The following is a 15,926-nucleotide window of genomic DNA, read 5'->3' as shown; positions in this document are numbered from 1 at the left end:
ATAGAACACCAAGGTTGCAAACAGTTTGGTTTAGCCTCAGACAATGGCCAGGGAGAGGAATGGAGTTGGTGGCTAGGAAACGGGGTTTGTGATGGGGAATGAAGACAATGGCTTCGGTCTTCCCAATATTTAATTGGTGGAAATTTCTGCACATCCAATATTGGATGCCAGACAAGCAGCATCAAAAATCAAAGGCAGTGGAGGCAGTATTCAAACCAAGGCTGACACCAAGGAGCCCTAGTAAAACTGATGTCAATGGGAATCAGGAGAATACTCTCTGATGGCTGGAGTCATACCCAGCACAAAGGAAGATGGTTGTGGTTGTTGGAGGCCAATCATCTCAGCCCCAGGATATCGCTGCAGGATTTCCTCAGGGCAGCATCCTCGGCCCAACTATTTTCAGCTGCTCCATCAATGACCTTCCCTCCATCATAAGGTCATAAGTTGGGCTGTTCACTAATGATTGCAGTGTTCAGCTCCCTTCGCAATTCCAAAGATAATGAAGCAGACCATGGCCGCATACAGCAAGACCTGGACAACGTCCAGGCTTGGGTTGATAAGTGGCAAGTAACATACTCGCCACATAAGTGCCAGACAATGACCATCTCCAACAAGAGAGAGTCTAACCACCTCTCCTAGACATTCAATAGCATTACCATTGCCAAATCCCCCACCATCAACATCCTTGGGGCTGCCATTGACCAGAAACTCAACTGGATCAGCTACATAAATGCTATGGCTACTAGAACAGGTATCCTGCAGTGAGTGGCTCACCTCCTGACTCTGCAATGCCTCTCCACAACCAACAAGGCACAACTCAGGAGTGTGATGGAATTCTCTCCACTTGCCTGAATGGGTGCAGCTGCAACAACACTCAAGAAGCTCAACACCATCCAGGATAAAGCAGACCACTTGATCGGCACCCCATCTACCACCTTAAACATCCATTCCCTCCAACACTGGCACACCGTGGTTGCAGTGTGAACTATCTACAGGATGCACTGCAGCAACTCGCCAAGGCTTCTTAGACAGCACCTTCCAAATCCATCACCTCCACCACATAGAAGGACAAGGGCAGCAGGTGCAAGGGAATACCATCACCTCCAAGTTCCCCTCCAAGTCACACACCATCCCAACTTGGACATATATCGCTGTGCCTTCATCATCGCTCGGTCAAAATCCTGGAACTCCCTACGTAACAGCACTGTGGGAGTACCTTCACCACACGGACTGCAGTGGTTCAAGAAGATGGATCACCAATATCTTCACAAAGGCAACTAGGGATGGGCAATAAATGCTGGCCTTGCTAGTGATGCCCATATCCCAAGAATGAATTTTTTAAAAAGTGGTGGGAAGCAAGGTGGCTCGGATGTCTGTCCTACATATTTTTTTTACCCTAACTCCAACAAATGGACTGGGATCAGGACACTTGCAATGGGTGGGCGGAAGTCCTGCATTGCCGAAGATTTGCTCCCATTGTAGAAGAAGAAGAAAATTGATCCTACCAGTTTTAGTGAAACCATAATTTTAATTAAAATCCATGTGTGTGTGTGCCTATTGCTTCTCCTTGTTCTCAGTGTGAAGTGTGAATTCTTAGCCCTGATCTAATGTGCTCCCCTGAGGTGCTACCTAATTGGCAGAAGGACAGAAGGTGGCTGGTTGCAGTGTGTCAATGTGAGCCTCCTGTTTATAATGTGGCCCTTGCCTCACAACAGCTCAGTCCTGAGATGGAGGTGTGGCAGGCTGAACTCCGAGCGCTACTGCATGTGAAGCCTGGCCCTGTCTCCTTTTGGCCACACTTACAGGAATTGGAGGGGGTTGGCAAGAGTGCACACATGTGCTGCTATCCAGAGAGACAGCACCATCATGTAATCATTCCTGCCATTCCACTAGTACTGGGTACTGGCTCTGCATGGTCACTGATCTGCGGGAAAACAGACCTAATGGCACCAATAAGATCAGTGAAGTCCCTTGAGATACTTACATGTATCCCAGCCCGTGCTTGCAGGCTGGAAGAGACAGCTCTCTGAAATATCTATGGCAACTGTCTGAGCATCAATAAATGAAGCTCTCTGTGTTTTAAGGGGCACCACTGCAGATTTGACTGGAGCTGAAACATACTCCAGGATGGACTCCAGTGCTGCAAAGCCATTCATCAGGGTACTACTGATGCAGGTTATGGTATTCTCCACTAATAATCCACTATCTGCTGCATGGTGTTTAACAATGTGTTCAATGTGTGCGCATACATTTGATACTCTGTATGTATCCTTTTAAAAGCAGGACCCATGAGATCTGGGCCCATGAGTTCTTCAGCTTACCGGGAACCACTTCCAGGGCCTGAATCGCTGCCGTTGTCATTATGGTGGCCGGAAATGAGGCGGGTTAGAGGCGGAATTTTGAATTTCAAAATTTTAACCCCTCCCCCAACCCTTTCCTGCCTGACTGGGGGTGAGGGGTGTTAAAATCAAGGCCATTGTGCGCCTGACTGCTATTACCTTGCCTGACATGGTAACACAATTAAACTTTCTATGCTATTGAGTAGTCATATGCTGAATGGAAGATATGGCAGTGACGGTTGCACCTCAACAGATCCAGGACTAATATCCTCAAATTGGGTTTGCTACTGCTGTTGGGGATGGTTTAAACTAGAGTGGCAGGGGGATGGGAATCTGAACGGGGAGTCAGAAGAGAGTAAAGTTGAAAGCAGTAAGAGAGGGGAGGACCCAGGGGAAATTTACAATACAAATAGTACAAATAGTTGTTCAAGAACAAGTAAAAGGGAAAAGCGAAGAGCAGCAGAAAGAAAGTGTACTTTAGGCACTACAGATAAAGTGAAAACTAGAAGGTGTAAAGCGATTAACCCAGCATCAAAGCTGAAGGACAGGCTAAGAGTTCTATATACAAATGCACGGAGTATAAGGAATAAATTAAATGAACTACAGGCACAAATTCAAATTGGAGGGTATGACATGATAGTTATTACTGAGACATGGCTGCAGGATGGTCAGGATTGGGAACTAAATATACCAGGTTATAAGGTCTACAGGAGAGATGGGGAAAATGGAAGAGGGGGAGGAGTAGCCTTAGTGATTAGAGATGAAACCACTTCAATGATAAAGGAGGATATAACGAGAGGTAAGCAGCCAACAGAGACCTTATGGGTTGAATTGAGAAATAGGAAAGGATCTAAGACTATAGTGTGAGTTGTGTATAGGACCCCTGGCAGCAGCTCTGAAGTGCTAGATTGTATAAATGCAGAGATTAGACGAGCGTGTAACAAAGGCATAGTGGTCTTAATGGGGGACTTTAATCTTCACATAGATTGGGGAAAGCAGACTAGCAACTGTCAGAAAGGTAATGAATTTCTTGAGTGAGCCGGGATAGTTTTCTACAGCAGCATGTCCTAAAGGCAACAAGGGGGCAAGCCATATTAGATTTAGCAATGAGTAATGAACCAGATTTAGTTAACAGCTTAACTGTGCGTGAACATCTATCCAATAGCGATCATAACATGATCGAGTTCAAGGTAGTGTTTGAAAGGGAAAAAAGTGAATCAGCTGCTAAGATTCTAGACTTGGGTAAGGCCGACTTCAATGGGATGAGACAGAGACTGTCCACAGTAAACTGGGCAAATCTGTTAATGGGTAAAATGACTGATGATCAATGGGAAATGTTTAAAGAAACATTTAACGTGATACAGAACTGGTTTATACCCCTGAGAGGCAAGAACTCTACTTGCCAAAAAAAACCAGCCATGGACAACTAAAGAGGTAAGGGACAGTATAAGACATAAGGAAAGGGCATACAAAAAGGCAAAAAATGGCACAGATCCTGGCAAATGGGAAAGATCAACAAAGAGTCACAAAACATATAGTGAGAGCTACAAAAAGAGAGTATGAAATGAAACTTGCAAGGGATATCAAAACCAATATGAAGAATTTTTATAGTTATATTAGGAAAAAGAGGGTGGTCACGAGCAGTGTTGGCCCCTTAAAAACTGAAAGTGGGGATATTGTCATTGACAATGAGGAAGTGGCGGACATGTTAAATAATTACTTTGCGTCAGTATTTACAGTCGAAAAAGAGGATAGCATGCCGGAAAACCCAAGGAAATTAATATTGAATCAGGGACAGGGACTCAATAAAATTAACATAAGTAAAACAACAGTAATGAAGAAAATAATAGCACTAAAGAGTGACAAATCCACAGGACCAGATGGTTTCCATCCCAGGGTTTTAAAGGAAGTAGGTGAGCACATTGCAGATGCCCTAACTATAATCTTTCAAAGTTCTCTAGATTCAGGAACCGTCCCTCCAGATTGGAAAATTGCACATGTCACTCCGCTTTTTAAGAAAGGAGCGAGAGGGAAACCAGGGAATTATAGACCAGTTAGCCTAATGCCTGTTGTGGGGAAAATGCTGGAGTCTATAATTAAGGATAGGGTGACTGAACACCTCGAGAATTTTCAGTTAATCAGAGAGAGCCAGCATAGATTTGTAAAAGGTAAGACGTGCCTGACAAAGCTGATTGAATATTTTGAAGAGGTGACTAAAGTAGTGGACAGGGGAATGTCAATGGATGTTATTTATATGGACTTCCAGAAGGCATTTGATAAAGTCCCACATAAGAGACTGTTAGCTAAGATAGAAGCCCATGGAATTGAGGGAAAAGTACGGACTTGGTTAGGAAGTTAAGTTGGCTGAGCGAAAGGCGACAGAGAGTGGGGATAATGGGTAGGTACTCACATTGGCAGGATGTGACTAGTGGAGTCCCGCAGGGATCTGTCTTGGGGCCTCAATTATTCACAATATTTATTAACGACTTAGATGAAGGCATAGAAAGTCTCATATCTAAGTTTGCTGATTACACAAAGATTGGTGGCATTGTAAGCAATGTAGATGAAAACATAAAATTACAAAGGGATATTGATAGATTAGGTGAATGGGCAAAACTGTGGCAAATGGAATTCAATGTAGGCTAATTTGAGGTCATCCACTTTGGACCAAAAAAGGATGGAACAGGATACTTTCTAAATGGTAAAAAGTTAAAAACAGTGGATGTCCAAAGGGACTTAGGGGTTCAGGTACATAGATCATTGACGTGTCATGAACAGGTACAGAAAATAATCAAGAAGGCTAATGGAATGCTGGCCTTTATATCTAGAGGACTAGAGTACAAGGGGGCAGAAGTTATGCTGCAGCTATACAAAACCCTGGTTAGACTGCACCTGGAGTACTGTGAGCAGTTTTGGGCACCGCACCTTCGGAAGGACATATTGGCCTTGGAGGGAGTGCAATGTAGGTTTACTTGAATGATATCTGGACTCCAAGAGTTAAGTTATGAGGAGAGATTACACAAATTGGGGTTGTATTCTGTAGAGATTAGAAGGTTAAGGGGTGATCTGATCCAAGTTTATAAGATATTAAGGAGAACAGATAGGGTGGATAGAGAGAAACTATTTCCGTTGGTTGGGGATTCTCGGAGTCAGGGGCACAGTCTAAAAATTAGAGCCAGACCTTTCAGGAGTGAGATTAGAAAACACTTCTACACAGAAAGGGTGGTAGAAGTTTAGAACTCTCTTCCGCAAACTGCAATTGATGCTAGCTTAATTGCTAATTTTAAATCTGAGATAGATAGCTTTTTGGCAACCAAAGGTATTAAGGGATATGGGCCAAAGGCAACTATATGGAGTTAGAGCACAGATCAGCCATGATCTTATCAAATGGTGGAGCGGGCTCGAGGGGCTGAATGGCCTACTCCTGTTCCTATGTTCCTATGACTGTCCACGCCACCTCTTTCTACTTCCGCTTCTGCTGCAGCTCTCCTTGGGGCCCTCTTTTTGTCAGTTGTAAGGTGGGCCTCCCTCTTGTGTTTGGCCTCCTGAAGCCACACTTTTTCATTTGCATCCACAAAGGGGAAGGGGCTGGGCTCATCAGCAGACCCCTCTGACATTTTTAGATTCACAGATTTTTTTTGTTGTATCCAAAATAATGTTTTGTATTGTGGCCCTTTGACCTGCCTTTAAAATCTACTATACTGCAAGCTATTTTCTGTCCCAAAAACAAGCAAACACCCATTGAGAAGCATTTCCAATGCCTGGAGCTTGCACTAATTATTCAGATTAAGCTATAGTGGGGTCAAGAATGCGCTGCCCCACCACACTTCAGGCAGTGGTTGTGTTGTTGAGGAAAATCAAGGTTTCATTATCTTGGTTTATATATGAAGAATAGCTAGTTGGGCAAACTACCTGAGGGTGGTTGGTGCCCATGGAACTGTACCCCAGTATGAGTCATCACTGTCTGGAGAAGAGGGATCAAGAAAGAAAATTGGGCAGTGACAAGGCTTCTTTTCCGTCATATCCTTCAGAACTTATTCTGACCCAGAGAACAGGTTCAGGTATGGATCTTCTTTGAAGCTTTTTTTTTATTCGTTCATGGGATATGGGCGTCGCTGGCAAGGCCAGCATTTATTGCCCATCCCTAATTTCCTTGAGAAGGTGGTGGTGAACCGCCTTCTTGAACCGCTGCAGTGCGTGTGATGAAGGTTCTCCCACAGTGCTGTTAGGAAGGGAGTTCCAGGATTTTGACCCAATGACGATGAAGGAACGGCGATATATTTTCAAGCCGGGATGGTGAGTGACTTGGAGGGAATGTGCAGGTGGTGTTGTTCCCATGCACCTGCTGCTCTTGTCCTTCTAGGTGGTAGAGGTCGCGGGTTTGGGAGGTGATGTCGAAGAAGCCTTGGCGAGTTGCTGCAGTGCATCCTATGGATGGTACACACTGCAGCCACGGTGCGCCTGTGGTGAAGGGAGTAAATGTTTAGGGTGGTGGATAGGGTGCCAATCAAGCAGGTTGCTTTGTCCTGGATGGTGTCGAGCTTCTTGAGTGATGTTGGAGCTGCACTCATCCAGGCAAGTGGAGAGTATTCCATCACACTCCTGACTTGTGACTTGTAGATGGCGGAAAGGCTTTGGGGAGTCAGGAAGTGAGTCGCTCACTGCAGAATACCCAGCCTCTGACCTGCTCTTGTAGCCACAGTATTTATATGGCTGGTCCAGTTAAGTTTCTGGTCAATGGTAACCCCCAGGATGTTGATGGAGGGGGATTCGGCGATGGTAATGCCATTGAATGTCAAGGGGAGGTGGTTAGACTCTCACTTGTTGGGGAGTCATGCTATATATATTTTCCACTAGCAGCAAAAGACAACTGGGATAACATAGGGGCTGATAATGTGGCCTGGTGTTGTGTCAGCAGGACCGCAGCTCTTTGGACGTGGTATGCACCCTGCATGGTAATACAAAGTGAGATGGTTTACATATTTTCTCAGTGATGCAGCATGACATTCTGGGAGCATGAGAGGGTCAAGGGCCGGGTTATCATGCACCAGTAGCAATTAATCGACTGCTGGGCACCTTAAAGTTGTACTGCTACTGAGGGGGGAGAAATGGATGCAGCGAGACCAAAAACTGAATGGCATGATATAGCTCAGGAAATGCTATTTTATGAGGTGCCGGTCAGGAAGATGGTCCTTTTTAGTGATGAGGAGCATCAAGCTGTGAAAGGCAATGTTAAAGTGGTCTGAATAGAATTAGCAGAAAGGGCCAATACTATTTCACCTGTCCACAGATTGTGGGAACAGGTGTGCAAGAAATTCACAGGTCTCTGAAAGGTTGCTAAGGTAAGTGCCATCACATCAGTGTTATCTTGCAGTGCCAGAACCACTTGGCTCCAGACGGCATCACAGCCTTGATCCAGACATGAATGCAAGAGGTGAATGGCAGAGAGATGAAAGGAGTAACCCTTGACATGAAGCCAGTATTTGATCAATTATGGCACCAAGGAGCCCTAGCAAAACTGGGCTTCAAATGGAAAACACTCCAGTGGCTGAAGTCATACCTGACACATCGGAAGATCACAGGGGTATGGTAGTAGTTATGATACTAGACTGACAATCCAGACATTGTAAGACCAAATCCCACAATGGTAAGTTGTGAAATTAAATTCAATTTGTGGGCTGGCACCAAATAAAATGACCATGAATGCTGCTGGATTCTCATAAAAGCCCAACTAATCCACTAATGTCTTTCAGGGAAGGGAACCTGTCATCCCTAACTGGCCTGACCTACAGGTGAATCTAGTCCCACACCATGTGATTGGCTATAGAATTATAGAAAGGTTACAGCACGGAAGGAGGCCATCCGGCCCATCGAGTCCATACTGGCTCTATGCAAGAGCAATCCAGCTAGTCCCACTACCCCTGCCCTTTCCCTGTAGCCCTGCATTTTTTTTCCTTTCAAGTACTTATCCAGTTCCCTTTTGAAAGCCATGGTTGAATCTGCCTCCACCAACACTCTGGCAGTACATTCCAGATCCTAGCCATTATAAATGCTGCTTTGCCAGCATTGCCGAAGAACAAATTAAAAAATGGTTATGGTTATCACAGCCCAATCATTGCCACCCCAAGACCTGAAGGAGTTCCTCAGGAAATTATACCATCTTCAGCTGCTTTATCAATGATCTTCCTGCTGTCACAGGGTCAAGAATGGAGCTGTTCACTGATGGTTCAGCTCCATTTACACTCCTTTGATAGTGAAGCAGCCCATGCCAGCCCACAGCTGGAGTTGGATAACATTCAGGCTTAGACCGGCAGATGGTGGCTAATATTCATGCCACATAAGTTCCAAGCAATGAAAAAGCCCAAACATCTCCCCCAACTTTCAATGGCATTTTCAACTTCGCAGAGTCCCACACCGTCAACATCTTGAGGATCACCATTACCAGAAGGTTAACTGGACCAGCTGTGACTACAATGTCTCGGAAAATGGCTCACCTCATAACCCCTTAAAGCGTCTCCATCATCTATAAGGCTCAAGTCAGAATTGTGATTGAATATTCATCACCTTGCCTGGATGGGTGCTTCTGCAACAATACTCGAAGAGCTTGACACCAGATCAGCTTGCTTGATCAATGCCCACCAGCACGGGACTCAATATCCACTCCCTCCACTGTGGCTGCAGAATTGTACTACCTACAAGATGTGCTGCAGTATCTCAACAAGCATACTTCGACAGCACGTCCCTACAAACTCTACCACAAAGAAGGATAAGAGCAGCAATGTCATGGAAACACTATCACCTCCAACTTCCCCTCCAGGTCACACACCACCTTGGCTTAGACATATACGCTAGATTCCTTCATCGCTGGGTCAATATTCTGGATTTCCCTATCTAACACCAAAAGAACTGTGGCAATCCAAGAAGGCGGCCCACCATTTTGTATTGCTGCCATGCCTATACGTTGTTCCGATTGACGTCACTCAATAAGTTCCGGCGGCCATGTTGGATTACAAGCGTTAAATACAAATTGGATAGTAATGTGCAACGGCTACAAAAAAGAAAAGGCTAAGTTATTCTAAGCAGATATCACTGACAGATAGATCATTATATCTGCAGAAAGTGTCCATAATTAATGGTATGAACCCCTACAAGATTTTTAATAAAGAATTTTGCGGCGATGTATCAGTTAGACCTGAAATTACATACCTTGACATGATTAACTATCTCATCTTCTCATCAAATCCAGCGTACATACTGGAGGAGTTGCGAGCCCACAAGGGCCTCGAGGCTCATAACCGATTCACCTTAGGGTGAGTGAGAGACGTTGCGGTGGCCTACCCCAAAGAAAATATCACTGTGATTGCAAGGTGAGTAAGTAGTTCGACTGATTCTGTGTTGTAATACCTCCTTATATCTTAATTGTGTATACCATATGACCATTTCTTTTTTGTGTGTATGTCTCTCTCTATCTCTACTTTATAACTTGTATTTATTATGTACATTTAAAAATGAATACAACTTCAATATGCCCAGTCGAGGTACATATTCATTTTAGATGTTTATGTGGACCTGAGTAGGCATTCCCTGCCCTATAGGTTAGCTGAACTGAGTGCAAATTTACACAATTTTTTAACTCTTTTTATATTAATATTAGTGTATATGATATGTCTAACTACAAGTGCAAATTTATTTGTGAGCCTAGATGAGGCTCATATATTGCATGAAGTCAAGAGCAATGTCTAAGTGGATATATGAAGATAGAGACCTGCACGGCTCTACAATGTCATTCCCATCTCTTCCCATCATAGAATCATAGAATCATAGAAAGGTTACAGCACGGAAGGAGGCCATTCGACCCATCAAGTCCGCGCCAGCTCTATGCAAGAGCAAAAATGATAAATCCTGTTTCCTCCTTTCCAGATCCCATGTAAATTCATAAATGTCGATCATATTTTTCTCTCATGCATGACAAATCTGTCCCGTTCCCTGTTCCATTTAGTCCCCAAGAAATCATTCATATTTCTGCCAGGTCCTGTGATATTTTCAAATTTCCAGTCGCAACTCTAGTCCAGACCAAATTATTGCTGGCAGAATAGAATTTTTCTTTATACCTTTTTCTTTTCTTTGCTTTTCTTTTCAGGTCCTTCATTCACAGATTTTAAGTCAGGCTCCCACAAGGTTGTGGGTCATCACAGAGTAAAAGGCACCATTCTAATCGTCAACTGTGATTGCAAGGCTGGCGTAGGCGGAACTTGTACACGTGTCTGCTTTGTTGCTTAGGGTAGAAGCAGTCTTCCGAATTCGAGAAAGCAGTTACTGACATTGATTTCAGTTCTGCCAAATGTAAAAGAAATTTGATGCTGCAGTGACAGCTGTGCAGAGCCCAGACACAACTTTGCCTACCAATAGTACCACACCAGTTGCACAGACAGGATGGCAAACTCACAAAATCCCATCATCAAATGATATAGCTAGTGCAAGATTTTTGAGCATCTTAGTCAGACTGGCATTCTCAGCATAATGGAACCATACAATGCAGATTTTGTACCTAAACCTGTGCAGCCTCATCTCCCCAAGCTATTGACGGAACTCAGAGACAAGAAGTATATCAGAATGGGATGTAATGAACTTCGCAATGAGTGTCAGAACATTCAGATCTCAGTCGCACAAGAAGAAGCACTTTGAAAGAGCTATCCAGTTAGTTCCACTTCTCTGCTCTTTTTCCACAGCCCTGTAATTTTTTCCCTTCAAATATTTACCCAATTCCCTTTTGAAAGTTACTATTGAATCTGCTTCCACCACCCTTTCAGGCAGTGCATCCCAGATCATCATAACTCTCTGTGTAAAAAAAAAGTTTCCTCATTTCACCTCTGATTCTTTTGCCAATCACCTTAAATGTGTGTCCTCTGGTTACCGAACCTTCTGCCACTGGAAACAGTTTCTCCTTATTTACTCTATCAAAACCGTTCATGATTTTCAACATCTCTAACAAATCTCCTCTTAACCTTCTCTGCTGTAAGGAGAACAACCCCAGCTTCTCCAGTCTCTCCACGTAACAGAAGTCCCTCATCCCGGGTACCATTCGAGTAAATCTCTTCTGCACCCTCTCTAAGGCTTCAACATTCTTCCTAAAGTATGGTGCCCAGAATTGAACACAATACTCCAGCTGAGGCCTAACCACTGTTTTATAAAGCTTTAACATAACTTCCTTGCATTTGGACTCTATGCCTCTATTAATAAAGCCCAGGATCCCATATACTTTTTTAACAGCCTTCTCAACATGCCCTGCCACATTCATAGATTTATGTACATACACTCCCAAGCCTCTGTTCCTGTATTCCCTTTAAAATTGTACCAATTAGTTTCTATTGCCTCTCCTCATTCTTCCTACCAAAATGCATCACTTTACACTTTTCTGCATTAAATTTAATCTGCCATGTGTCTGCCCATTTCACCAGTCTGTCTATGTCCTCCTTTTTTTTATTCGTTCACGGGATGTGGACATTGCTGGCGAGGCTGGCATTTATTGCCCATCCCTAATTGCCCTTGAGAAAGTGGTGGTGAGCCGCCTTCTTGAACTGCTGCAGTCCGTGTGTAGTCCGTGTGAAGTCTGTTACTATCCTCCACATTGTTTACTACATTTCCGAGTTTCGTGTCATCTGCAAACTTTGAAATTATACCCTATATACCCAAGTCCAGGTCATTAATATAAATCAAAAAGAGCAGTGGTCCTCCTACCAACCCCTGGGGAACACCACTGTATACTTCCCTCCAGTCTGAAAAACAACCGTTCACCAGTATTCTCTGCTTTCTGTAGCTTAGCAAATTTTGTATCCACACTGCCACTGTCCCTTTAATCCCACAGGCTTTAATTTTGCTAACGAGTCTATTATGTGATACTTTATCAAATGCCTTTTGAAAGTCCATATACCCAACATCAACTGCACTACCCTCATCAACCCTCTCCATTACTTCATCAAAGAACTCAACCAAGTTCGTCAAACACAATTTTCTTTCAACAAATGGGTGCTGACTTTCATTTATTAGCCCATAACTTTCCAAATGCCAATTAATTTTGTCCTGGATTATTGTCTCTAAAAGTTCCCCCACCACTGGCGTTAGGCTGACTGGCCTGTAATTGATGAGTTTATCCCTCTCCCCTTTTTTGAACAGGTTGTAACATTTTCAATCCTCCAGTCCTCTGGCATCACTCCCATATCTAAGGAAAATTGGAAGATTGTGGCCAGAGCCTCTGCAATTTTCACCCTTCCCTCAGTAACCTAGGATGCATCCCATCTGGACTGGGTGACTTTTCCACTTTAAGTACTGCCAACCTTTTAAGTATCTCCTCTTTATCTATTTTCATCCTTTCCAATATTGCTGCTATCTCCTCCTTTACTGATACATTGTCAGCATCCTCTTCTCTAATGAAGACTGATTTGAAGTATTCATTTAGAACCTCAGCCTCCACAAGAAAATCTCCTTTTTTGCCCGTAGTCGACTCCATTCTTCCTTTGATTACCCTTTTACTATTTATTAGTTTTTGAAAGACATTTGGGTTCTCTTTTATGTTAGCCGCTAATCTATTCTCATGCTCTTTCTTTGCCCCTCTTATTTCCTTTTTTGGATCTCCTCTGTACTTTTTGTATTCTGCTTGGTTTTCTGCTATATTATGGATCTTACATTTATCATAAGCCTCCTTTTTCTGTTTCATTTTAATCTTCATATCTTTAGTCATCCAGGGATCTCTAGCTTTGGATGCCCTTCCTTTCCCCCTTGTGGGAATGTGTCTACTCTGTACCTGAACCATCTCCTTGAAGGCCTCCCATTATTCAATTACTGTTTTGCAATACAATTTCTGATTCTAATCTACCAGGGCAAAAATCCCTTTTTAACTCACTGAAATTTGCCCTGCTCCAGCTAAGTATTTTTATGCTTGATTGTTCCTTGTCTTTTTCCATAACTATTCTGAACCTGATCACTGTTCCCCAAATGCTCCCCCACTGATACGTACAGTAGTTGCTCCACTTCATTCCCCAGAACTAGACCCAGCACTGCTTCCTTCCTTGTTGGGCTGGAAACATACTGATCAAGAAAGTTATCTTGTGCACATTTCCTCCCCCTCTTTGACCTTTACACTGTTACTATCCCAATCTATTATGTGTGAAGGACGAGTCGGCTGAAAGGCATGCATGTCTTCAGAAAAATGATGATGGATCTGTGAGCTTGGACTGTAAATACCAGTACTACTACCAAGTTCAGATCCAGTTGTTAGTTTGTCAAAGAGAGAACTGTGACTTTGTTGTATGGACAGACAAAAGTGTTCATACATTGAACGCGTTATGGCAGATCACGATTTTATTAATAGCATTTTAGAGAAAGCTACAGATTTTTTCCAACCGGGTCTTGATGTTAGAACTCACGGGAAAATATTATTCATGTGTGTAATCAGCAAATAATTCAAAATTGTGATGAATTTAATTGCAATACTCCACAAAGTATAGTCAGGCGAGTCAGCTATGCAGAACAATGATTATAATACAAATTTTGTACAATAGCACAATATTACTCATACATAGAACACACTCGCACAGAACACTGAATAAATTACATCGAAACTTGATCATTCATTAAATGATTATCAATTAAACATTATCAATTAAGTGGAACAACTGATGATGATAAGTTTATCAAGTAGCAACACACAGACACAATTTTGTCAATCAAAGGAACATCATCATTATCCTTGTTATTCATGAAGTCTGGGGGAACAGGTCCCTTCATAAGAACATAAGAAATAGGAGCAAGAGGAGGCCATAGGGCCCCTCGAGCCTGCTCTGCCATCGACACGATGGGCCGAAGGGCCTCTATCCGTGCTGTATAATTCTATGACTCAATAAGATCATGACTGATCTTCAACCTCAACTCCACTTTCCCACCTGACCCCCATATCGTTTGATTCCCTTAGAGTCCAAAAATTTCAGCCTTGAATATACTCAATGACTGACCATCCACAGCCCTCTGGGGTAGAGAATTCCAAAGATTCACCATCCTCTGAGTGAAGAAATTCCTCCTCATCTCAGTCCTAAATGGCCCTGCCCTTATTCTGAGACTATGCCCCTAGTAGCCTGTGAACAAATGTGGTCTAATTACAAGCACCACAGTAGAATTACATTACTCCACAGGATGTAATAAGTTTTGTTTCCAAAGCTTGGGGTGGTAGACTCTCCAGCCAGGGGAAACAGCCTCTTCGCACCTACCCCGTCAAGCACACTACGAAATTTGTACGTTTCAATGAGATCACCTCTCATTCTTCTAAACTCCAGAGAATATAGACTCATTTCTTCTCAATCTCTTCTCATAGGACAACCCTCTCATCCCAGGAATCATAATCACATACTTTTGCCTTATATTGCCTATAAATCTTTCAACATGAATCCTAACATTAGCTATTATCCTTGTGTCAATAACTTCATTTAAAGATAACTGATTCTTTCCTCTTGTAAATGCAGGTACCTTGAATTGTGTACATAACATTCCAATGATATCAAAGCCTCTGTCGGCCAGAATCAGCTCTCCAGGTAGAAAATTATTTAAAAATTCACAGTTTTCTGTAAGATGTTTATCACTAACTCTACCACCCCAAGCTTTGGAAACAAAACTTATTACATCCTGTGGAGTAATTTCTATCAAAAATGTAATTGTACTGTGGTGCTTGTAATTAGACCACATTTGTTCACAGGCTACTAAATTTGAAGGCCTATCAATAAAAACCTCAAAACAGTCTATTATAACTTCAACTTTGGTTCCAAAATTCACTCTGACGACCATTGGCATGGTTTTAATTAACTCATCTCTGGTAGGCCACCTTATCAAGAAATGTAACCTTACATGCATGATATTTATAACTGTTGAAAAGATGCGAGACACTGTAGAGCTTGAGACACCAAAGCAATAAGCAAAGTCTTGCATACTTAAGTGCAGTCTAAGTCCCATCATTGTCATTACCAGTTGCTGAAACTTGGTCAGGGAACTTCGAGCAGTTCAATGAGGGGTTCAAAAAAATTAAATACAGTTATAAGCACCATGAAGTTTGGAAGACCTGTATAACAATTTACTGTATTTTCATCACTGAAAAAAAATCTTCAGATATGATGCATATTTTCTTCCAACTTTTAGTTATCCAGAAGCAGGTGATTGATCTTGATCCCATATCACTGATTGTGCCTTCAGTTAACTCTGGGATGCCATATGACCTGGACCTGCTTGGTCCAGTTTTCCATCCTCCTCTATTGACTGGTCATTCCTGAGAGTCAAAAGTGCTGCTGCAGCTTCTAGATCCAACTGCTTCTTCTTTCTTTTCACTTGCCTCTCATAGCGAGATACAGCAGTTGAAGTTTCCTTCACTTTCTCATGCCTGAGCTTTAAGGAAGGTGCCCAGTCTGGGTTAGTTGACTCATAAACTCTTGCCTGAAAACAGTAACAGAAAAAAACAATAAGACACAATCATTCCATCAATTCAAATTATAATGTGATAAAAATTGTTACCTGCAAGCTTTGCACCTGACCGTAGCTAAAATGGTACGT

General features: G+C 42.8%; 1 protein-coding gene across 1 annotated transcript; it reads right to left on the bottom strand.

Moving 5' to 3' along the window:
- Positions 1-14,549: 14,549 nt before the first annotated feature.
- LOC137308225 (uncharacterized) lies at positions 14,550-15,849 on the bottom strand. Its single transcript, XM_067977071.1, has 4 exons — positions 15,844-15,849; positions 15,578-15,809; positions 15,458-15,470; positions 14,550-15,372 (listed from the first exon to the last, which is right to left on the bottom strand). Exons 1-4 carry the CDS (start codon positions 15,847-15,849, stop codon positions 14,655-14,657), a joined length of 969 nt encoding a protein of 322 aa, XP_067833172.1. The 3' UTR covers positions 14,550-14,654.
- Positions 15,850-15,926: the final 77 nt, after the last annotated feature.

Source organism: Heptranchias perlo, chromosome 3 (assembly GCF_035084215.1).
Source record: "Heptranchias perlo isolate sHepPer1 chromosome 3, sHepPer1.hap1, whole genome shotgun sequence".
Classification (NCBI taxonomy): domain Eukaryota; kingdom Metazoa; phylum Chordata; class Chondrichthyes; order Hexanchiformes; family Hexanchidae; genus Heptranchias; species Heptranchias perlo.
The sequence above is the reverse complement of the archived record's forward strand: the minus strand, read 5'-3'. Positions and strand labels throughout refer to the sequence as shown.